Genomic DNA, 25640 nt, shown 5'->3' with positions numbered 1-25640 from the left:
TCTAAGAATTTAAATGTATATACAGAAATTTAATCTACCTTAAATTTGTTTTGTTTTAAATGTTAATGTTTTTATGTCTGAGAAGGCACATCACTAGCTGTGTTCTTTTTCTTTAGAAATTTATGACTATTACTAGCCTTTACCTCTTTCAGGTAGGTTGTAAAATCAGCTTATCAAAGACTACCAAAAATGCTATTGGAGTTTGATTGCAATTGCATTGAATCCATATGTATATAATTTGTAATGACAGCTTTCTAATAATAATTTTCCGTGTATATTTTATACTTTTTTGCTTATTTTTAAATACGGAGTGTAGGGTTTTGTGGGGTTGCTATTCCATGCTAATAATTTTTTTTATTAAGGTATTACTGATATACACTCTTAATGAAGGTTTCACATGAAAAAACAATGTGGTTATTACATTCACTTGGGTTATCGTGTCCTCCCCCATACCCCATTGCAGTCACTGCCCGACAGTATAGTAAGATGCCACAGACTCACTATTTGTGTTCTCTGGGCTACATTGTCTTCTCCATAATCCTCGTAACATCATGTGTGCCAGTCATAATACCCCTCAATCCCCTTCTCCCTCCCTCCCCACCTCCCCTCCCTTCCTTCTTCCCCACCCCTCCCTTTTGGTAACCACTAGTCCCTTCTTGGAGTCTGTGAGTCTGCTGTTTTGTTCCTTCAGTTTTGCTTTGTTGTTACACTCCACAAATGAGAGAAATCATTTGGTACTTGCCCTTCTCCACCTGGCTTATTTCATTGAGCATAATATCCTCCAGCTCCATCCATGTTACTGCAAATGGTAGGATTTGTTTCTTTCTTATGGCTGAATAATATTTCATTGTGTTTATGTATACCGCCTCTTTATCCATTCATCTACTGATGGACATTTAGGTTGCTTCCATATCGTGGCTATTGTAAATAGTGCTGTGATAAACATAGGGGTGCATATATCTTCTTGAATCTGACAACTTGTTTTCTTTGGGTAAATTCCTAAGAGTGAAATTCTTGGGTCAAATGATATTTCTATTTTTAGTTTTTTGAGGAACCTCCATATTGCTTTCCACAATTGTTGAACTAGTTACATTCCCACCAGCAGTGTAGGAGGGTTCCTCTTGCTTCACATCCTTGTCAACATTTGTTGTTCTTAGTCTTTTCAATACTGGCCATCCTAACTGGTATGAGGTGATATCTCATTGTGGTTTTATTTGCACTCCCTGATAATTAGTGATATGGAGCATTTTTTCATGTGCCTGTTGGCCATCTGAATTTCTTTGGAGAATGTTCAGGAGATTTTTGCCTATGTTGTCTTCTAAGAGTTTTATGGTTTCATGACTTACATTCAGGTGTTTGATCCATTTCAAGTATACTTTTGTGTATGGGGTTAAACAATAATCCAGTTTCATTCTCTTGCATGTAGCTGTCCAGTTTTGCCAATACCAGCTGTTAAAGAGGCTGTCATTTCCCCATTGTATGTCCATGGTTCCTTTATCATGTATTAATTGACCATATATGCTTGGGTTTATATCTGGAATCTCTAGTCTGTTCCATTGGTCTATGGTTCTGTTCTTGTGCCAGTACCAAATTGTCTTGGTTACTGTGGCTTTGTAGTAGAGCTTGCAGTCAGGGAGCATAATCCCTCAGCTTTGTTCTTCCTTCTCAGGATTGTTTTGACTTTTAGGGGTCTTCTGTGGTTCCATATGAATTTTAGAACTATTTTCCCTAGTTTGTTGAAGAGTGCTGTTAGTATTTTGATAGGGATTGCACTGAATCTATAGATTGCTTTAAGCAGGATGGCCATTTTGACAATATTAATTCTTCCTATCCATGAGCATGGGATGTGTTCACATTTATTGGTATCTTATTTAATTTCTCTCATGAGTGTCTTGTAGTTTTCAGAGTACAGGTCTTTCACTTCCTTAGTTAGGTTTATTCCTAGGTTTTTTTTTTTTTTTTGATGCAGTTGTGAATGGAATTGTTTGCCTGATTTCTCTTTCTGCTAGGTCATCGTTAGTATATCGGAATGCAACAGATTTCTGTGTATTAATTTTGTATCCTGCAACTTTGCTGAATTCAGATATTAGATCTAGTTTTGGAGTGGATTCTTTAGGGTTTTTTATTTACAGTATCATGTCATACGCAAACAGGGACAGTTTAACTTCTTTCTTGCCAATCTGGATGCCTTTATTTCTTTGTGTTGTCTGATTGCCATGGCTAAGACCTCCAGAACTATGCTGAATAGAAGTGGGGAGAGTGGGCATCCTTGTCTTGTTCCTGATCTTAGAGGAAAAGCTTTCAGCCTCTCACTGTTAAGTATAATGTTGGCTGTTGGTTTGTCATATATGGCCTTTATTATGGTGAGCTACTTGCCCTCCGTACCCATTTTGTTGAGAGTTTTTATCATGAATGGATGTTGAATTCTGTTGAATGGTTTTTCAGCATCTACGGAGATGATCATGGCGTTTTTTTCTTTTTTTGTTGATGTGGTGGATGATGTTGATTGATTTTTGAATGCTGTACCATCCTTGCATCCCTGGAATAAATTCTTCTTGATCCTAATGGATGATCTTTTTGATGTATTTTTGAATTTGCTTTGCTAATATTTTGTTGTGTATTTTTGCATCTATGTTCATCAGGGTTATTGGTCTGTAATTTTCTTTTTTTGTGGTGTGTTTGCTTGGTTTTGGTATTAGAATGACGCTGGCTTCATAGAATGAGTTTGGAAGTATTCCCTCCTCTTCTACTCTTTGGAGAACTTTAAGGAGGATGGATATTAGGTCTTCACTAAATGTTTGACAAAATTCAGCAGTCAAATTATCTGTCCGAGGGGTTTTGTTCTTAGGTTGTTTTTTGATTATCAATTCAATTTCTGGCTGGTAATTGGTCTATTCATATTTTCTGTTTCTTCCTGGGTCAATCTCGGAAGGTTGTATTTTTGTAGAAAGTTTTCCATTTCTTCTATCCAGTTTGTTAGCATATAATTAATTTTTCATAGTATTCTCATAATTCTTTGTATTTCTGTGGTGTCAGTAATGATTTTTCCTTTGTTTATTTTCTCGAAGAACCAGCTCCTACTTTCATTCATTTTTTCTATTTTATTCTTCTTGATTTTATTTACTTCTGCTCTGATCTTTATTATGTCCCTCCTTCTACAGACTTCAGGCCTCATTTGTTCTTCTTTTTCTAGTTTTGGTAATAGTGAGTTTAGACTGTTCATTTGGGATTTGGGTCTTATTTTTTCATCCATTCAGTGACTCTTTGTCTTTTGATTGGTGCAATCACATGATTTAGATTTAGGGTGATTATCAGTAGGTATGTACTTATTGCCATTGCAGGCTTTAGATTCGTGTTAACCAAAGGTTCAAAGGTAACTTTCTTACTATCTAAGAGTTAATTCACTTAGTATGCTATTACAAACACAATCTAAAGGTTGTTTTTTTCCCCCCCTTCTTTTCTTCCTCCTCCATTCTTTATATACTAAGTATCATATTCTGTACTCTTTGTCTATCCCTTTTTATTACCTCTGGTGACAGCTATTTAACCTTAGGAACACTTCCATCTATAGTAGTCCCTCCAAAATATGATGTAGAGCTGGTTTTGGGAGCTAAATTTTCTCAGCTTTTGCTTATCTGGAAATTGTTTAATCCCTCCTTCAAATTTAAATGATAGTCTTGCCAGATAGAGTGTTCTTGGTTCAGGGCCCTTCTGCTTCACTGCATTATGTCATGTCACTCCCTTCTGGCCTGTGAGGTTTCTGCTGAGAAATCTGATGATAGCCTGATGGGTTTTATTTTACTTTGTATGTGATCTTTTTTCTCTCTCTGGCTGCTTTAATAGTCTGTCCTTATCTTTGAGCTGTGTCACTTTAATTATTATATGTCTTGGTGGTGTCCTGCTTGGGTCCCTTGTTTTGGGAGATCTGTGCTCTTCCATGGCCTGAGAGACTATCTCATTCCCCAGATTGGGGAAGTTTTCAGCAGTTACTTCCTCAGAGACACTTTCTATCCCTTTTTCTCTTCTTCTGGTACCCCTATAATGTTAATATTGTTCCATTTGGATTGGTCACACAGATCTCTCAATATTCTTTCATTCTTAGAGATCCTTTTCTCTCTCTGTGCCTTAGCTTCTTTCTATTCCTCTTCTCTAGTTTCTGTTTCATTTTATTGTCTCCTTCACCATATCTAATCTGCTTTTATTTACCCTCCATTATGTTTCTCAACGATTGGATCTCCATCCTAAATTTGTTCCTGAGTTCTTGAATATTTTTCTGTACCTCCAGGAGCATGTTTATGATTTTTATTTTGAAATCTCTTTCAGGAAGATTTATTAGTTCAGTCTCACTTGACCCTTTTTCTGGTGATACTGAGATTTTGCTTTGAACCAGGTTCCTTTGATGTTTCATATTTGTATGTAGCGCCCTCTAGTGCCCAGAAGCTCTACTCTCTCTAGCTCCTCAGCCCCTGCAGTGATGTTGGGGTTCGCAGGGATGTGTGCTGGTGCCTGTGGGGAGGAAATTCCCTGCTGCTATGCCATTCTCCACTGCCTGAAGCAGTGGGCTGAACACACAGATGTAAGCCTCTGTGCTTTGTGTTTGTAGCTGCTGTAGGCGGGGCTTCCCTCTGTCTTGCCTGATGCCAGGGCAGGGTTTGCCAGTTTGCAAGACAGGTGCAGGCTGGCCGGGAGGAAGGCGCAGCAGGCTGTGTGTTACGGTGGGGGGCCTTGGAGCTGCATAGCCAGCCACGGGGTTGGAGCGCCTGAAGATTGTGGAAGTTCCCAACCTGCTGGGCAGAGTGCACCTGGAATTTTGTCTACCTGCCCTTTCTCCTGAGCAGTAAGCTTTGTGCAATCCTTGCCCCTTTAGCTCCCCTCTCGCATTTAGGAAGTCTCTCAGACTGCCCACTTAGATCAGCCAGATATGGATCCCTGTTTTCCACAAGCAGCTGGAATCTCTGTCTCTCCAGGTATTCTGCATCCTCCCCACTAATCATCAGAGCACCATGCAATGTAGGTTTGTTCTCCCATAGCAGATCTCCAGGGCTAGGTGTTCAGCAGTTCCAGGCATCCACTCTCTTCCTGCTCTGTTTCTCTTCCTCCCACAGTTGAGCTGGGGTGGGAGAAGGGCTTGGGTCCTGCTGGGTGATGGCCTTTGTACCTTACTCTGTTCAGTGAGGTCTGTTCTTTTCTCAAGGTGTGTGCAGCCTGTTGGAGCCTTCTTTCCTGTTGCTCTTTCAGGATTAGTTGTGTTAATTATATTTTTGTATTATATGTGGTTTTAGGAGGAGATCTGTGTCTCACTTCTCACGCCACCATCTTTAATTCCCGAAAATCCCATGCTAATAATTTTTAAGTGTTACAGGTAGTAATAGTCATTGCCTTATGTATTTAATTACAAAATGGAAGCGTGTAATTCTGAAACTCAATGTCTAGTATAAAAGGTTAGAGTAGGCATCTTCTCTCATTCATCACATCCTTAGCCCATACTGGGGGTGCTCCATGGTGCCTATGGAGATTTGTATTGAGACTGTTGTCATTTAGGTAGGTTGTTATTGTGGCCATAAAATAACCTTGTTATTTTATGAAGACAAATAATTAAGTCCTACAGAATATGGTCCCTTTATTCTAATAGAAGCTCTGTTTGAGTGTATAATTGACACATAATTGTGCTTCAGCATTAACAGTAAACAGCATCATACTTAGGGAGTCAGACATAGGTATGGTTGAATCACTGCTATACCAAGTTTTGTGATTTAAAGCAAATTACATAATCTATTTTGTTCAGTTTTCACACCTGTGAAATTGGAATGTAAAAATGCTTGCTTCATTACTCTAGTCAGTAATACATTTATTGTGTTCCCTTCTATTTTCTACCTTGTAATATTAAATGATAGTGGGTTAGGTGCCTGGCACATGGAAGATGCTTATTTGTTCACTCCATTTTCCTCTATTCCAGTAGTTTTTTTCAGCCTTATCTCTTTTTTTATTTAGAATCAACATCAGGAGACAAATCTGTGTCACATTCTTGCACAACTCCTTCCACATCTTCTGCCTCTGGACTGAATCCCACATCCGCACCTCCAACATCTGCTTCAGCAGTCCCTGTTTCTCCTGTTCCACAGTCACCCATACCTCCATTACTTCAGGACCCAAATCTTCTTAGACAGTTGCTTCCTGCTTTGCAAGCCACACTGCAACTTAACAATTCTAATGTGGACATATCCAAAATAAATGAAGGTAAATTTTCATTGTAATTTTTTTTTTCAGTTAAGGTATCATTGATACACAATTTTATGAAGGTTTCATGTGAGCAGTGTTGTGGTTTCAACATTCAGTCACATTAACAAGTCCTCAACCCGGCCATTGTAGCCACTGTGTGTCAGCATAGTAAGATGCTGTAGAGTCATTATTTGTCTTCGTGCTGTACTGCCTTCCCCGTGACCTACCTATCTTGTGAGTGCTGATTATAATGTCTCTTAATCCCCTCCTCCCTCCCTCATTGTAACAATTTTAAAAAATTAATTTGCACTGTGCAAACTATATCTAATTATTAAAATACCAATTTATGAATTTTTTTTTTCATTTTGAAGTTCTCATTTGAACTTCGTTCTTTGAAATTTATATCCCCCGTAGTGTAAGACCCTTGGTACTGTAATTTGGATTTTTCTGTTTATTTTTCAAGAACTTGGCTATGTACCTGGTAGCTACTAGAGATAAGCTGTTCTATCTGCTTAGTGTATATGGTGATTTTTTTTAAAAGTAAAAACAGCATTTGCTAAAATTAATATAAAAGCACTTTTGATTTCTAGCATAGTTTGAAAAACCTCATATATATGGGTAAGTAATTATTTGGAATATTTAATATATGCAATTAGTGAATAGAAATTTGGGTAGTTCCTTTTTAAAATACTTGAAAAAAGTTTCTGAATAACATTTTGCTATATTTCCAAGTTGATTTGTATTGTTAATTCCAACTTTGTTCAGTGTGCTACTAAACTATTTAGACAGCCACTTTAAAGAAGTCTGGGTAAAATGTTTCATTTTAAGCCATTCAGATTCAAATATTAAATCCCAAGAGCATTACAAAATTTTCTGCTAAGAGTAATCAATTTCTATTTGTGTACATTTTCATTATTATATATTATTAAATAGTAGTGTTAAGTGGTTAAGTTTTTTATCCAAAAAGTGGAGTTTTTTTAGGCTAACTGGTCATTAATATTCTTTTCTGTATTTTGATTTTTAAGACAACCATGCCATTCCCTTGTTTGGTACATAAAAGTGTCTTACTAGGCAAAGTAGGGCTTTTAAACAGTTCAAAGAAAGGATAGCATGCTAAGAGAATGTCAATAATAAAAGATCTTATGCTTCAAAAATACATGGTATTCCTAAGTACCCAGCTTTTTCATATCCATTTTTAAAAGATAATTGGAGTGGGTGTTGATGTAGGGTTTTAGTGGTCAGCTTATCTAATAAAGCAGTCGCATGAGCTAGCTACCATTTATCCAGTTAATACCATGTAGTAAGTACTGCACCTATATAGGGATAGTTCCTGGTATAATCAGATGTTTGAGTGAACACTGTTCACTATTTTGAAAATTTCTCAGTTTTACGAACACCTAAAATTTAGTGTAAAGGAAACTCTTGTTTTCCTTTGTTACAAAACTATTAAATTCCTTTCCCTCTGCCTCAGATCATTTATATCTCTAGACCCATTTTATTATTTCCATCTTCTAGACTTAATTTTGACAGTCTTAGTTTCAAGTGCTCCATTTTTTTCTGGGTTCTTTTTGAGTTTTCAAGTTGTTACTAATGGCACATATGCCTGTTTTTATTTTAATTTAAGACATATATTTTTAGTTCTTACAGCAGCTGTGACACAAGCCTCATTGCAGTCTATAATTCATAAGTTTCTTACTGCTGGACCATCTGCTTTCAACATAACTTCTCTGATTTCTCAAGCTGCTCAGCTCTCTACACAAGGTATTCATATTCTTAAATATTTCTAGAATTTTGTCTTGATTTGGGGGAGGGGAAAGAATAGATTTTTTTAGTCTTTGAGGAGATAGCCATAATAATTATTTTGTTTGGTTTTTTTTTTAAGACTAGTATACAGTAGCATTTTTTTTTTTTTACCTTTTTAGATGAAGCAAGCTTTGACATTTATCTTACAGTATTGCCACCAAATCTGTAATATATATTTAACTCAAATTTTAACTTACTGAAATAGTTTACTCCAAAGCTGAATGTAAACTGTGATATATCTTTAGTCTTTGTGAAATCTTTTTTTTTTTCCACAAAGTCTTTGTGAATATATTTTTCTAACAGTTGAAGTTTGGTTCAGGTTGGTGTTAGATGGTTTTGATTAGAGGATACAGAAAGAAATGCTCAAATCCTGCCTTGAATTAGCTATCGAGCTTCTCCATGAAGCTGTCAGTGGAGAGAAACAAAGGAACAAAAGGGAAAAATGAAAGGGTCACTTGGACTTGTCCTCCAGCCCCAATTCAGAAAGCTGATAAATGGAGCAAGAAAATCTGGTCTAAAACTAAAGTATCATAGTGAAGAAACTTTTCATAATCCCCTGAAAAGCTTCAGGAGAGAAGAGGCTGAGGGGGATAACCACGCCGAAATGTAGGATAAGAAAGAAGAAAGGACGGCGAGGATGCCTTCCCTATGAGAATAGGTTTGGGCTTACCTACTTGATCCAATCCAAGAAAGGGTGGTAGGGATGTCTACTGGGTTGGGTGTGCTTATCTCTGACACACAAGTTCATTTAGCTTTGTGTTCCCAGTGAGTATCTCAGATTCTGACTTTTTCAGTTACGTGTTCTCTCTCTGTGGTAAAGGGCGTGTGGAGAGATGCAGAGATCTCCCCTATATATATTACAGGGGTTTTTGGGTTCTTTGAAATTAAGTGCTTTACTCTTTCACAGCCCCGCCATCTAATCAGTCTCCGATGTCTTTAACGTCCGATGCATCATCCCCAAGATCGTATGTGTCTCCAAGAATAAGCACACCTCAGACTAACACAGTCCCTATCAAACCTTTGATCAGTACTCCTCCTGTTTCTTCACAGCCAAAGGTATGTCTCTTTTGAGGGAAATTTGGGGGAAAACTGCATACTTTTGGTATAATAAGGTTAATAATGTTTTAGATTTTATATTGTAGAACAAGTCCTCTTTGAAAATGGAGTAGTGGTGGAGTGAGTGACAGGTGAGTGAGAAGAGATTCAGGCTAGAATCTTTCAGTTACTTGAGTGGTGGAAGAAGGAATTGCATCCGTGCTACTTCCTGTGCACTGACTCTTCTTTCTTGGTTTTGGGATTTGTGACGTGGAGAGTGGAGTAAAGAAGGGTTTATTGAGTCTTAATATTTGTAGAATTTTCAGAGTCTAGAAGATATGAGAGAACATGTTTTCCAGTGAGTTTTCCTCCATACTTTTATTTCAGAAATGAGTTAGTTCAAAGCTCAGAGCTTTGTATGTTATTATATTTAACTTTCACATCCTAAGAATCGACTGCTGTTAGCCTCATTTAATAGATAAGAGCAACTGGAAGCAGCCTTACATAAGTAGTGATTTATTTTTTTAATGGTAAATGTAGGAGGAAATTCATTTTACTTGTTGTAAAATACTGGGCTGTTTCAAACTTTTATGCCAAAGAATGATTTATTTCAAAGAAAGTCATAAGCAAAAGACTGAAAATAAAAATGCATTAAAACATAGCTCGAAGTTGATCGTAGGCCGGCTTTTAGGTCTTACTGGTTCATCCCTTCCTTAGGTAAGCCATTTATCTGTGCATGTTTTAGAGTCAGTCTAGATTGATCTTTAAAATTCTGAGTTAAAATTGTTCATTATGTGACTCCTTGTTTGCTTGTATTTTGATGGGAGAAGGATTGTGAGTTTCAACAAGAGACCTTATTCTTAGAGTCTAAAACATCTTCAGAGTGGTATCCTAAAGAGTACCAATTGATGACTAAAAGTTAAATAAGTGGAGTGTTAAGTTTTACAGTCATTTATAAAATTAGCATTTCAGATCTCTTAAGCAGATGGCTCTCAGTTTTTTGCATTCAGAAACTTGTTCAAGTTTTTTTTAAAAGTGGATTTTCAATATTATGTAGATCTTATTAAAAATGTTCATTATAAAAAATGTGTTCTTTATTATTCTGGATTTGTTGGGGATAATATTAATCACAAAAAACAAAAGAAAATAAAACTGCTGCTGGAGGATGTGACTTAATCACACTTGGCTCTGTCTGCCTTTGTACCTTAATTTGGGACTTAACATTTAAAACCGCTTGTCTTTTTTCTGTGGCATCTGAATGTGAATAGTGTTTGTGTCCCCACTGGTAATCATGGACCTCTTGGTCTACCTCTAGAGAGTAACATCTCTTTGAAGATAACTCAAATTGAATTTTATATGGGCCATAGGTCAATCTCTAATAGGACATTCTATACATTCTTTGCATATGTGGTTGAAATTTGAGCAGCTTTTTTTGTATGATGTGATAATATTTATTTTTATTGATATATAAGTAACAGTACATCAGAAGAAGTATTGCAGTGTATTGGGAAGAAAACTGGGCTCAAAATCAGGAGAACTGGTTTTGTAATGCTGATGAACTAAGAAAGTAATTTTTATGGCCTGGGCCATTTTATGCAGAAATTAGAGCTAGGTCTTAAAACTAGACTCTCTATGACTACATGGCTTTTGGGAAGGAAACTCATTTGATTCCACTTCTTTAAATCTCTAGATTTTACAGTGCTTAAGATTATTAACTAGATTTGGAGGGGTGTAGGTATTTGGGGCCTAAATGACAATAATTTACACAGTGAAATATGTATTACTAGTATTAATCTTATGAAACAGAATTAGGGCAACTATTGTTAAAAATTACTGAGGAATAGAGATAGTAGGGAAGTTGCATTGATGGAACTTACACTTTTATCTTGTTTCCATGCTATTTGCCCATGTGATAGAAGCCTGTCTCACTAGAGTTTGACATTTCAGGTTAGTACTCCAGTAGTTAAGCAAGGACCAGTTTCACAGTCAGCCACACAGCAGCCTGTAACTGCTGACAAACAGCAAGGTCATGAACCTGTCTCTCCTCGAAGTCTTCAGCGGTCAAAGTAAGTTGATGTGTATTGAAACAACATTATTTTTTCTTTAATACTGCATGCTGCATTGTTCAAGCATTATATATGTATGATATAAATTTGACCTTGGAAGAACCCATGATAGCTTGACTTAGTATTATGTATTATAAAATTTACAGAGGTTCATCTAATCTACAAGTGGATTGTTGTCTCAGTAGTAAGGCCCAGTTACTTTGAAGAAAGTAGCTGTTTAGAATTTTACTTAGTGGACTATAATGAGAGTAACAGTATGTGATACTTGTACAAAGAGGGCACATGATTTCATAATACTTTTCTTTGTTGTAAATAACATCATTTTTAACCACCTCATTTTTAGATTTGAGTGTACTGATGAAGCCAAAATTCTTTACATCTAAAACGTGGGCCAATATTTCCCAACTGGTGTGTCAGGTTTTTCTATTAGCTTCAGCTCTGACTATGAATTGCTTGTCAGGGCTATATTGTGTTGTCACTTCTCTTTGTTAATTAACAAGTACAGCTTTAAATTATTTTTACTTGATTGGTTTTCCTATTTTTATTTCTTGCTGTAGTGTGGCAAAATAATTCAATTGTTGTTTTTATTTTCTAAATGAGCATTTTAGAACTTGTACACCAAATGAGAGTTGTCCTTTCAAAATAATCACCTTCGGAAGCTGTCCACTTACTCCAGCAATGTTGCCATTGATCAGAACATTTTTGGGAAATTCTTCTAAATTGTTTTTAGAGGCTGCAGTATTATTTTAAGTATCCTCAGTGATGAAAATTCTTCATCCTTTGGGAGATTGAGTTTTTGGAAATAACTGAAATTCGTTTAGAGCCAAGTTTGGTGAAGCAGGTAGGAAATCAACGTGGGTGATTAAATTTTTGTTTTTTACCACTATATCCCCAAATCCTAGTCCAAGCTGTACAGTTTTAAAAGAAGATAACCAGCCTCAGAGTGTTAATGTTTTTGTGGTCTTACTTTGCCGCTGAACTCATTAATTGTTTTCCAATAAAATGTCTATATTTTGCTTCATGTTATCACGCTCTGATGCAACATTTTGTTCTGATGTTAAAAGTCCAGTGATACATTTCTTCCCGTCCTTATCTATATGCATTTAGGATACATATTCAGGTGTGCCTTCTATCTACAACTGTTAAAATGTGACCATTTCTTGCCAATAAGTGCGTACCTATCGATAATCACCCTAAATATAATGGTCTGAATGTACCAATCAAAAGACATAGAGTCACTGAATGGATAAAAAACAAGATCCAACTATATGCTGCCTAAAAGAATCTCACCTTAAACTCAAACAGACTAAAAGTGAAGGGATGGAAAAAGATATTTCATGCAACTAATAGGGAGAAAAAAGCAGGTGTTGCAGTACTGCTATCAGACAAAATAGACTTCAAAACAAAGAAAGTCACAAGAGACAAAGAAGGACATTAGATGATGATAGGGGTCAATCCAACAAGAGGACATAAACATTATAAATATCTATGCACCCAACACAGGAGCATCTATATATGTGAAACAAATTATAACAGAATTAAAAGGGGAAATAGAATGTAATGCATTCATTCTAGGAGACTTCAGCACGCTACTCCAAAGGACAGATTAACCAGACAGAAAATGAGTAAGGACACAGAGGCATTGAACAACACATTAGAACAGAAGGACCTAACAGACATCTACAGAACTCTACACCCAAAAGCAGCAAGATACACATTCTTTTCAGGTGCACACAGAACATTTTCCAGAAAGACCACATACTAGGCCACAAAAAGAGCCTCAGTAAATTAAAAGATTGAAATTATACCAACCAGCTTCTCAGCTCACAGGAGTATAAAACTAGAAATAAATTGTACAAAGAAAACAAAAAGGCTCACAAACACATGGAGGCTTAACAACATGCTCCTAAATAATGGATCAATGACCAAATTAAAACAGAGATCAAGCAATATATGGAGACAAATGAAAACAACAGCACAACGCCCCAACTTCTCTGGGACACAGCAAAGGCAGTTCTAAGAGGGAGGTATGTAACAATCCAGGCCTGTTTAAAGAAGGAAGAACAATCCCAAATGAATAGTCTAAAGTCACAATTATTGAAACTGGAAAAAGAAGAACAAATGAAGCCCAAAGTCAGAAGAAGGAGGAAGATAATAAAGATTAGAGAAGAAATAAATAAAATTGAGAAGAACAAAACTATAGAAAAAATTAATGAAACCACGAGCTGGTTCTTTGAGAAAATAAACAAAATAGATAAACCCCTAGCCAGACTTATTAAGAAAAAAAGAGAATCTACACACATAAACAGAATTGGAAATGAGAAAGGAAAAATCATGATGCACACCACAGAAATACAAAGAGTTATTAGAGAATGCTATGAAAATCTTATGCTAACAAACTGGATAACCTAGAAGAAATGGACAACTTTCTACAAAAATACAACCTTCCAAGACTGACCAAGGAAGAAACAGAATATCTAAACAAACCAATTACCAGCAATGAAATTGAATCAGTAATCAAAAAACTACCCAAGAACAAAACACCCAGAACAGATGGATTCACCACTGAATTTTATCAGACATTTAGAGAAGACATAATACCCATTCTCCTTAAAGTTTTCCAAAAGATAGATAAGGAAGGAATACTTCCAAACTCATTCTATGAAGCCAGCATCACTCTAATACCAAAAACAGGCAGAGACACCACAGAAAAAGAAAACTACAGACCAATAACCCTGATGAACATAGATGCAAAAATACTCAACAAAGTATTAGCGAACCGAATTCAAAAATACATCAAGAGGATCATACACCATGATCAAGTGGGATTCATCCCAGGGATGCAAGGATGGTACAACATTAGAAAATCCATCAACATCATCCACCACATCAAGAAAAAGGACAAAAATTTTCCGTGATCATTTCCATAGATGCTGAAAAAGCATTTGACAGAATTCAACATCCATTCATGATAAAAACTCTCAGCAACATGAGTATAGAGGGCAAGTACCTCAACATAATAAAGACCATATATGACAAACCCACAGCCAACATTATACTTAACAGTGAGAAACTGAAAGCTTTTCCTTTAAGATCGGGAACAAGACAAGGATGCCCACTCTCCCTGCTTGTATTCAATGTAGTACTGGAGGTCCTAACCATGGCAATCAGACAACACAAAGAAATAAAAGGCACCCAGATTGGTAAGGAAGAAGTCAAACGGTCACTGTTTGCAGATGACAAGATATCATACATAAAAAACCCTAAACACCTCCTCTCCAAAACTAATAGAACTAATATCTGAATTCAGCAAAGTTAAAGGATAGAAAATTAATACACAGAAATCTGTTGCATTCTTATACATTAATGATGAACTAGCAGAAAGAGAAATCAGGAAAACAATTCCATTCACAACTGCATCAAAAAGAATTAAATACCTAGGAATAACCTAACCAAGGAAGTGAAAGACCTATACCCTGAAAACTACAAGACACACTTAAGAGAAATTAAATAGGAAACTAATAAATGGAAATTCATCCCATGCTCTTGGGTAGGAAGAATTAAAATTGTTAAAATGGCCATCCTGGCTAAACTTCAGATTCAGAGCAATCCCTATCAAAATACAGCATTCTTCAACAAACTGGAACAAATAGTTCTAAAATTCATATGGAACCACCAAAGACCCCAAATAGCCAAAGCAATCCTGAGAAGGAAGAATAAAGCAGGGGGCATCTTGCTTCCCAACTTCAAGCTCTACTATCATGACAATTTGTTACTGACACAAGAACAGACCCAGTGGATGACTGGACCAGTGGAACAGAATAGATAGTTCAGATATTAACTCAAGCATATATGGTCAATTAATATATGGTAAAGGAGCCATGGACATACAGTGGGGGAAATGACAGCCTCTTCAACAGCTGGTATTGGCAAAACTGCTACATGTTAGAGAATGAAACTGGATTATTGTCTAACTCCATACACAAAAGTAAATTCGAAATGGATCAAATGCCTGAATGTATGTCATGAAACCATAAAACTCTTAGAAGAAAATATAGGCAAAACTCTTGAATATAAACATGCGCAACGTCTTCATGAACATATCTCCCTGGGCAAGGGAAACAAAAGCAAATATGAACAAGTGGGACTCTATCAAACTAAAAAGCTTCTAACTAAAAGCTTCAAACTAAACAGCAAAGGACACCATCACTAGAACAAAAAGGCATCCTACAGTATGGGAGAATATATTCATAAATTACAGATCCAATAAAGGGTTGACATCCAAAATATACAAAGAGCTCATGCACCTCAACACACAAAAAGCAAATAACCCAATTAAAAAATGGGCAGAGGATCTCAACAGACACTTCTCCAAAGAAGAAATTCAGATAGATGGCCAACAGGCGCATGAAAAGATGCTCCACATCGCTAATCATCAGAGAAATGCAAATTAAAACCACACTGAGATACCGCCCCGCACCAGTTAGGATGGTCAACATCCAAAAGACAAACAACAACAAATGTTGGCAAGGATGTGGAGAAAGGGGAACCCTCCTTCCTACGGTGCTGGTGGGGATGTAAGTTAGTTCAACCATTGTGGAAAGCAGTATGGAAGTTCCTCAAAAAACTAAAAATAGAAATACCATTTGACCCAGGAATTCCACTCCTAAGGAATTTACTCTAAGAATACAGCAGCCCATTTTGAAAAAGACATGTGCACCCCTGTGTTTATTGCAGCACTGTTTACAGTAGCCAAGAAATGGAAGCAACCTACGTGTCCATCAGTAGATGAATGGATAAAGAAGATGTGGTATATATACACAATGGAATATTATTTAGCCGTAAGAAGAAAACAAATCCTACCATTTGCAACAACATGGATGAAGCTGGAGAGTGTTATGCTCAGTGAAATAAGCCAGGCTGAGAAAGACAAATATCAGGTGATTTCACTCATCTGTGGAGTATAAGAACAAAGAAAAAACTGAAGGAACAAAGCAGTTGCAGACTCACAGAAACCAAGAATGGACTAACAGTTACCAAAGGGAAAGGGACTGGGGAGGATGGGTGGGAAGGGAGGGACAAGGGGGAAAAGGGGGCATTATGATTAGCACACATAATGTAGGGGTGGGGGGCACAGGGAAGGCTGTATAGCACAGAGAAGACAAGTAATGATTTTATAGCATCTTATTACACTGACGGACAGTGACTGTAATAGGGTATGTGGTGGAGACTTGATAATGGCGGGAATCTAGTAACCACTGTGTTCATGTAACTGTATATTAATGATACCAAAAAATATCTAGGCACAAATCAATATTTAAATTGTTTTGTAAAATCAAATAAGTGAAAAAAAATGTGACCATTTCTTAGTAAGTGTTGTTAATAGTGTCTGTAGTGTACAAAGTCAGCAGGTTGTGCTGTCACATTTGTAGAGCCCTGTTACTTTAAATGTGACTGACATTAGTGTTAAAAGGATTCTTTTGTCCCTCAAAAGTGAATTAAGGAATACCTGGTAAAATTTACTTTGTATTTTAATTTCTATTAATTTGATGTTAAAATAACAGATTTTTCTTAGGAATTTGGTTATCTTTTAAGTCAGTAGAAGATACTGACAGACTATTTCCTCCTGGATCCCTAGAAACAACTTTTAAACATAATCCACATCCAATTTTGTTTTCTGGCAGCCAGAGAAGTCCATCACCTGGTCCAAATCATACTTCTAGTAGTAATGCATCAAATGCAACAGTTGTACCACAGAATTCATCTGCCCGACCTACATGTTCATTAACACCTACGCTAGCAGCACACTTCAATGAAAATCTCATAAAACATGTTCAAGGGTGGCCTGCAGATCATGCAGAGAAGCAGGTATGTTACATGATTCATCGCACATGTTTACCTGTGGATGGCTAACAAATATGTACCTTGGTTCTTCTTTTAGAAACTCTAACCTGGACCACTGAATTCACTCAAGCTATATTTCAAGTAATTTCTAATAATACTATAGTCATTTTATAAAATAGTTCATATGTACTTACAGGGTATTCATGTCATAACTTCTTGTGGTTTCACATACAGTACTTTAACATAGTACTGCCATTATCAGGTATTCAGCATTTAGCTCTGTGCAAGTGCTTTATGTTTCTTATCTCCACTTCTTTGCAAACAATGAAGATAATGTATTTTTCCATCTTAACAAAGGAAGCCCTTAGGACTAGAATAGATTATACTGAAGTCACACAGTTAATGCAGTGTGATGCAGCTCAAAGCCAGTGTTTTTTCCCCTCTCAGCCAGCCACTCTGACAGTTTTGAAACCTGTTAGTACTATTAATCTAATGACTCCTACTAAACTGGCAGCTAGAAGTTAGGAAACCATTTTGTTTTGAGATGAGAGACCTTAGGACATTGCAGTTAGTGCCATTGGCTTCTCCCCTTTATCAGATAACTGACCATTGATGTTCTATAAGTCCACAGAGATAGTTGTATGTCTCATGATGCAGGAATACCATAAAGCCCTTTTATCAGTGTTACACCTCAACTTTGCTTTGGCTGACCCAGCATCTTTTTTTTAGCCACAAATCATGAGTCCTTCTACCCTAGTGCTATATTATTCTGAAATTGTAAGTACTGTTTTCTAAAGAAACCTGAAGGGGAAATCTGAAAAATATCTTCCAACATTAGAGATGGTTTTTTTAAAGAATCATTTTCCCCCTTTGATTCACCAGAATTTTGTTTATTTTAAGGAAAAGGATTGTGTAATCTTGGTATATGTTCTACTCAGAAATGTAATAATGTTTTATTTTTTGTATGAGACTGACTCATCTTTTACATGATTTTCACTTCTGTAATTATAGGCATCAAGATTGAGAGAAGAAGCCCATAACATGGGAAGTGTTCACATGTCAGAAATTTGTACTGAATTAAAAAATTTAAGATCTTTAGTCCGAGTATGTGAAATTCAAGCAACTTTGCGAGAGCAAAGGTAAGTTTTTTGCTGAAATAAATTTTTTTGTCCCTTAGCATTGTAGATCTATCTTAAATGAGACTGAAGACATAAATTTCATTACTGAAATTTAAAGTTCTTGATATATTGTGTCATGTCCCATAACACTATAACTGTATTTTCATAATTTAGTAATACTCCTGGTCAATGGTAGTGGCATCTCTAGATGGTATCTTAACCCATGGTTAATGCTGCATTAGCCTTTTTTTCTTCCAACACTTAAAAGTGAAATGTTGACAGCAGCTAATTACAAAGGTCCTCTTGAATTGAGGGTAGCACTGTACTATTGAGGTTACTTAATTTCAGGGCACTGTATACATTGTCCTTGCCATCACCATTAGATCTCTTGGAAATTACAGTAAGAATTTAGTCATCCAGCAAGTTTAATGATACATACCTGTTTTCTTAATTGTTTTCACCTAAACTCGTTTCATATTTTTAATCTGATATTCTACTCGTTAGGATATCTGCATCCTTGTAAGTAGTATAGATACTTTTTAAAATGCTTATTACAAAGTCGAGGACAAACCTGGTTTCACATCCTGTATAGATAAGCTACTAGGTCACAAATAGAATTAATCTTGTCATGAAACCACCAATATTTAGTAAATATGAGTTTGGGATTTACATATAGTAACCTTAGAAAAGTGAGTTTTTATCCAACCTTTCAAATACTAAAAAAAAATATTTGGAGGTACATCTTGAATATCAGCTGGAATTTGTTTACTCTAGGATTGCTGTGAAAGTAATTGTAACGTACATAAAACTTCATTTTTGCTTGATAGATGATTTGACTTTTAGGAAAGAATACTACTCTTCATTGCAACTTAACTGGAACAGTGTACACAAACACCGAGCCAGTATATGATTATGCCTAATTCACTGGTACAGGCAATAAGTGGCATATTTCACAGAAGAGAGAGGTCAGAAGAGTTCATGGAACTCTATCTATGAAGTTTATGTTAAATGTACATGTCAGTTTCACTTGAACTTGGCTTCATCCTTATGAACTTACGTTTTTACATTGAGAATTTTTCTTCAAAACAATGAGCCTCTTATACCTGTTTATTCTATACTTGATATATTGTGACCTAGAAAACAGGCAATACAGGCCTATCTCATGCTTAGTATCTAGTCTTTTTCAGTGTGTTGTGTGTATGATGATAAAGAGAACAACAACAAAAAAATCATTCTTACGTTCAGATTAATTGTTGAGAAATTGTTAGAAATCCAGGAAACATTCTCGCTTTTGTGATCCTAATAATATATACCTCATATCCACTGTTTATTTTGTCTTAATTCTAATCAGTTATTATTTTGTCTTAATTAGTAGTTACTGTTTGGTATTTTTGTAGTTAAAAGTTTGGATTTTCTTTTTAAAAAAATAAATGTGAACACAGGTTCTGACACCTTCTTTTGTTTTTCAGGATACTATTTTTGAGACAACAAATCAAGGAACTCGAAAAACTAAAAAATCAGAATTCCTTCATGGTGTGAAGATGTGAATAATTGCACATGGTTTTGAGTACAGGAACTGTAAATCTGTTTAGCCCAATCTTAACATTTTTGAGCTGCATTTAAGTAGACTTTGGACCGTTAAGCTGGGCAAAGGAAATGACAAGGGGATGGGGTTTGTGAGTCTATTCAGGGGAAAGATACAAGATTGATTTGTAAAACCCTTGAAATGTAGATTTCTTGTAGATGTATTCTTCACGTTGTAAATATGTTTTGTAGAGTGAAGCCATGGGAAGCCATGTGTAACAGAGCTTAGACATCCAAAACTAATCAATGCTGAGGTGGCTAAATAACTAGCCTTTTACATGTAAACCTGTCTGCAAATAGCTTTTATAAAAAAAATTTGGGGGGGTTAATTTATCATTCAGAAATCTTGCATTTTCAAAAATTCAGTGCAAGCGCCAGGCGATCTGTGTCTGAGGATACTATTTTGAACCATATGGGCAATGTACAAAGTATCATGAAATAACTGTTTCCACACTTGCACCTGATCAAGAGCAGTGCTTCTCCATTTGTTTTGCAGAGAAATGTTTTTCAATTCCTGTGTGTTCCATTTCCCTCTGAAATCCTTGATCTGATTTTATCCATTTTTTTTAAGGCTCCTCTTTCTTAAGGCACTGTTGCTATGGCACTTTTCTATAACCTTTTCATTCCTGTGTACAGTAGCTTAAAATTGCGGTGATTGAGCATAACCCACTTGTTTGTATAAATTATTGAAATCCATTTGCACCCTGTTGTAAGAATAGACTTAAAAAAAGTACTGCTGAGCATGTGTGCTAAAAGTACATTGATTGCTCAAATATAAGAAAGTGGCCCAATGAACATGGTTGTGGGAGGGAAAGAGGAAACAAAGCTAGTCAGATGTGAATTGTATCTGTTGTAATAAACATGTTATAAAACACAAAAATTGTTATTTTTCTTTTCCTTTGGTCAGTGCATATTAGAATTTGAACTACTGGGGATTCTTCATAATAAAGAACTATTCTTGTTGAATATTTATACTTAATTGAAATAATTCCTTAAATGAGGTTTGTTTAAAGCAAAGTAACAGGAAATTGTGTATAAGATATTTAATGAAATATGAAATTCAACAAGAATAATTAAGTCACTTCCCAAGTGGTTGTCATTTGTTAAACTCTGGTTTACCTGTCTTGCTGTTATGACATTTCATTTTGAAGGATGTTTGTGTTGTAGCTAACTGTTCAAGTCTGGTGCTGACTGCTGTTCTTAGCCATCACAAAACGCTAAATTTGTGTAATTGGAGCTTCCTGCTGTTATCTGGAAATGGTGGGAAAGCTCAGCTTTGTATATTGTTTCCTAAAGTATATTAAAATAAAAAAAGAAACTTATTGCTACTATAAAATTACCTTGGCTTTTTTTTTCCTTTGCTAAAATATTGGTCATATGACCGTAGCATGACATTGCCAGTATTAAATCCACAAGGGTTTCTTTATGCAGAAAAATATTTTAATTTAAAAATCTTTGACTTACCCAATTTAAGAGACTTTTTTTCCCTGTTGAGGCAGATCTATTCATGTGCTTTCAGAACTGCCAGCACCAAGGGCTTATTTTGTGATGGTAGACATTAATGTTACTACATTCTGGAATACTAAAATTTTGAAACTGCTCTTATGCTTTAAGCATATTTAAAGTATAGAAGATAATAATGTTCAGGTTTTCAATAAATTTTGAAAAGTAAACTGTCAGCAATAGTATGGGTATTTACTAAAATACAAAAATGTTCCAGTGTAATTAGGAGGAATTAAAATTTTATACCGGAAGCTGAGTTTTTAAAATTGTAACATGAGAATACTTTTAAAATGTTAAGACAAATGTCATAAAATATCAATGAAATGTTCGTTATCTGTGAGATTGTTAACATTTGCTGGACTTGATGAGTGCATGTAAACAAACTCGAAAAAACTGTTAAGCTAAGGACCCTTCCTGATGCAGTCCTGTGTCTTGTCTGGAAAGAAGTGAGCAATTTGTGATGTAGGAGGCAGATGTTTCCTGGTCAGATGGCAACTTGTGATTTAAGGTAAATTTGAATTGATTTGCTAATAGATCATTGATCTGTGTCACCTTATTCCTTTGCTTTAAAAAACGTTCACACCCCTGAATGAATTGCTCACATACATATAGAAGATGCCTAATTTGAAATGCGGATTTTTAAACATAAAATTAAAATTTTTTGTGGAAATATTTTTACAATATTTGATTCACTTACTATCCTGTAGTAAATGATCTTAAACATTGCACTTTAATACAGACATGGTATCCAGCTACTAACGTTCTTGAGGTAACCTGGGTATGTTCATTAAAACAGGCATAGTATCTAAGAAAATACTCTTTTATCTAGTTGGCCAGTTGCCATGGCTTTGAACATGTTATCTAATTTTGATGGGGACCTTGGTTCAGATCATTTGAAAGTAGATTATATGAAGAGCCCCTAGGAAACCTCAGGTTTTTTAATTTTTTTCCTTTTTTGAAAAGGACATTAGTAGTCTTAGATTCAAACCTTAAAAACTGATACTGAAAAAAAATGTATTTTGTGAAGGTGGGTCTGTTAGAAAGTCTTTCCTCTGAAGAACCAGCTTCCCAACCTTTTTTCCCTTTTTTTTCTGCTTAGTGTGACTAACTCTTAATTTTTAAACTTTATAATTCCATATTTTAAGCAGCACCAAAAATTCCAAGCTTCAGCCCTTTATAAAACATTGTTTCTTTTAGGTCCAGATGAATGGTTTTATCTTCTGAATTTTATATGTGTGACACCTGTAAATCTTGGAAAAGAGGTGCTTATAAAACTTTGCAAAGAATGAATTGTGTTACCCATTTCAAAAACAATCTTGTTCTGTTTAAACGCAAGCTTAGCTTCAAGGGATTTGTTTCAAAGGGGGAGGGGGCAGGGCAGAAATCAAACCAGAACTACTGTAGTTCAGGACTTAAGTTTCTGTACTTAGATGTGGGGTTTGAATATACAGATTTCTTTTCAATACCTGTAAATAATGGCTATATTCTTGTATTTGTACTGGAGTGTACAAAATGACACTAAAAAGTAATAAATATGTTTTGACTATATTGTGCAGTTATTTCAGAACAGTCTTTTGAAAGCCTTAGAATGCATAATTTGCATTTGAATAAGAAAATACCAGATTACTGCTAAAATTTTAATAGCAGTGTCATGTTTCAGTTGCAATATATTAATTGAGATTAATTAATTCTTTAAGTCATGTTACAATTTGCTACCTTTTCCTGATTTCTGAACTTTGAATGTGCCCTGAAGTACAACCTGCCTAGGTGACCTGACCCAGGCCTTTGGCTTTGAGAATCCCACTCTTAGGTCAGTTTCACCCAAATCATCTCCAGTCCTGAGCTCTTCTTAAGCACCCAGCAGTTGGTTTAGATGCTTGCCTTAGCATGGCGAATTCTCTAAAAAAAAAGCTCATGCTTCAGACTATTTGCCAGTGTTCCCATTTTCAGTAATTGACCCTTTCATTCCCTGTGTTGCTCAAAAACCCAGAGGAATCGTAGTTTATTACTTTTTCTAATACTATATAATATACTCACAAATATAATATCATCAAGACTCACAAACCCTGTATCTTCAGAATGTTTTGGGTCTGAGAGCATTTCCTTTACGTTTACCACTAGGGTGTACGGTCATCTTTGAGCCAGACCACTGCTATAACCTCCTAACCTCTTTTTTTCTTTGCTCCTCACCACCACCACCAGGGACAGTCTTGTTCTCCATCTAGCTCCCAGAGTGCAGAACGCATCTTCGCGTTCGTATTCCCCCAATGATTTCACACACACAACAAAATCCAAAACTCCTGTGGATTATGTGTTCAAGCAACAGTAATAGCTGGTTTGTTCCGAGCTCACTTGCAGTCCCCCTCAGGGTTTGTGTTCTCTGCCTGGAAAGCAGTGCAAGATAGGCACAGTTTACTGCCCATTCAGTCTTCTCAAAGGTCAGCTCAGAAAGGTCTTTTCCTGATCTCCCTTGTAAAAGAACATCATCACTAGGCCTTCTAGTTTTCTTCAAAGGAACAGTGTCTTGATAGACTCTGACTACTCAGTACTCCATAAATACTTATTGAATGAATTAGGGGAAAAGGGCGATCAATTTAAAATTTATAAAGTTTTGACTTTGGTTCTTTTGGGAGATAGAAACAGCAACCAGCTTTTTTTTCTTTTTTAGAAAATTGAAATTTACTATTGGTTACCAAAATCTAAATTCCAAACCTGTTGTAATTGTAAGCATGTATGTTAGCATTCTGAAATGTCCCCCTAAGCAAGAGGAATCAACTGAACCAGTAATAGAGCCTCCTGTGAACACACTTTAGGAATAAACTAGTAAGCAAAACGCTATGTCAGATGTGCAGCCTGGGGAGACAGAGTAGCAGGAATGGGGCGTGCTTCTGAAGGGTCTGGCTGAGGTATGGGAGCCAGGAACTGTCCTGGTTGCATAAAATAGGACACTGATAGGCCTACCAAAGGGACCAGCCTCTGACTTTAGGACAGCAGTGTAGGCAGGAAATGCTGGTCACGTTCTAATGTGACTAATGGAACATCTGTACTACATGTACCCATCCTACAGGAAAATGGAATGTGTGAACTCCCTGTCTTTGTGATGGGAAGGAAGATTGAGATTTGGATAGCACTTGGGCCATTGTATGTATGTCATTAGTGGGTGTCTTTCATTTCTAAGTGCCTACTACTGTCCAATTTGATCAGCCATGTGGGTATATTAGGATCACAGTAAGTTTTCTTATGCCATGTAGGTAGTTCCAGGCTTCCTACCTTGGATGAGAAGAGCACAATGCAAGGACAGTAATTTTTGTCTTGTATATTACATATGTCTGGCACTAAGTACATGGTGCTAAAATACTTTCCAATGAGTGAGCCAATGAAGTACGCATTTTAAATTTGTAACTTTGCTCAATTTTGTATTTAATGTTTAAGCATAAGTGTTTTCTAAAATACTTCTATTTAGAATATAAATTCACAGTCTCTGAAATTTCAAGTCAACAAACCTTGCTTAAATTTCACTTTTTTTCTCATTTTGATGCCTTGACATTTTATCACTATGAGCTTTTAAAACTGTTAAAAGTGATAAACAGAAAACAACCGTTGTTAAATTTTAAAATGCCAATGCAGAGTTTCAGTCTACATCTCTCTCTCCTGTTCCACAAGCACGAGATTTCCAAAGATGCAACATAAAATTCTGATGGTAGAATTGCAGGATAAAAACTGTTATATAATCTTTGAAAGGTGATGGCTGGAGAGAATGGAAGATGGAAAATTTTAGTGTAGCTTGGCACATCTAACGTGCCTGAATTAGTAATGGTCCAGTCAGAAAACGAAAGCCACCTTATGAGGTATTTCAAAAGGGAATTTGAAGCTGGTAGAGGATAAAAACCATGGCAGGCCAACTGGCGGAAGTGACGAGAGAGCTGGGAGTGTGGACGGGGGTGGCAGGGAGGCAGCTGGATCCAAGGAAAAGAAAAGGCCACTGACAGAAATGTTGAAGTAGAGAGGGAGAGACGACGAGGCAGGTTTTCCCCTCCTCTAGTTCTGCCTACATCGGCAGTACTTTCCCTGAGGAGCAGGGGCAGGAGAGCTGTGGACAGTCCCTGCAATGCTAAGAAGGCAAGAAACGGAAGAAAAACGAACTTGAGAGCAAAGCAAATCACCAGCCCATCCTCTGACCCCACTAGCAAAACAGGAAGAGAGAGTGTATGCCAATTTGAGCAACATTTCCTGACAAAAGAAAATATGGCGATGTCTATGAAGTTCTAAGAAATGTCTAAGAAAGTATATTGTGACCTAAATATTACACCTAGTAGGTCGTTCAACAGGGACTCCCAAACATGAAGAGGTCAGGCTATTACTGCACTGAGGAGACCTTGAAGAAAATAAGTGACAAAAGCTAACCAGAGATGAATGGAGGAAGGTAGTACAAGTGGGGTGTGTGATAGGTAAGCAATATGCACGTGAA

The 25640-nt window shown here is 36.3% G+C and overlaps 1 protein-coding gene across 9 annotated transcripts in view; it reads left to right on the top strand.

Annotated features, from left to right (window-relative positions):
* Positions 1 to 22720, top strand: part of WAC (WW domain containing adaptor with coiled-coil) — a 94850-nt gene extending 72130 nt beyond the window's left edge. For 7 of the 9 annotated variants that reach the window (XM_073229015.1, XM_037026691.2, XM_037026695.2 and 4 more), the window contains 7 exons: positions 5992 to 6237; positions 7858 to 7980; positions 8930 to 9078; positions 11005 to 11123; positions 16805 to 16991; positions 17979 to 18106; positions 19555 to 22720. In XM_073229015.1, coding sequence (XP_073085116.1) covers positions 5992 to 6237; positions 7858 to 7980; positions 8930 to 9078; positions 11005 to 11123; positions 16805 to 16991; positions 17979 to 18106; positions 19555 to 19624 — 1022 coding nt within the window. In that variant the 3' untranslated portion in view covers positions 19625 to 22720. The remainder of the gene's footprint in view (positions 1 to 5991; positions 6238 to 7857; positions 7981 to 8929; positions 9079 to 11004; positions 11124 to 16804; positions 16992 to 17978; positions 18107 to 19554) is intronic. The other 2 variants (XM_073229017.1, XM_037026690.2) reach the window with 1 other exon arrangement.
* The last annotated feature ends 2920 nt before the right edge of the window (positions 22721 to 25640 follow it).

This window comes from Manis javanica, chromosome 2 (genome assembly GCF_040802235.1).
Source record: "Manis javanica isolate MJ-LG chromosome 2, MJ_LKY, whole genome shotgun sequence".
Classification (NCBI taxonomy): domain Eukaryota; kingdom Metazoa; phylum Chordata; class Mammalia; order Pholidota; family Manidae; genus Manis; species Manis javanica.
Note: the sequence above shows the minus strand (reverse complement) of the source record. Positions and strands in the feature narration are given on the sequence as shown.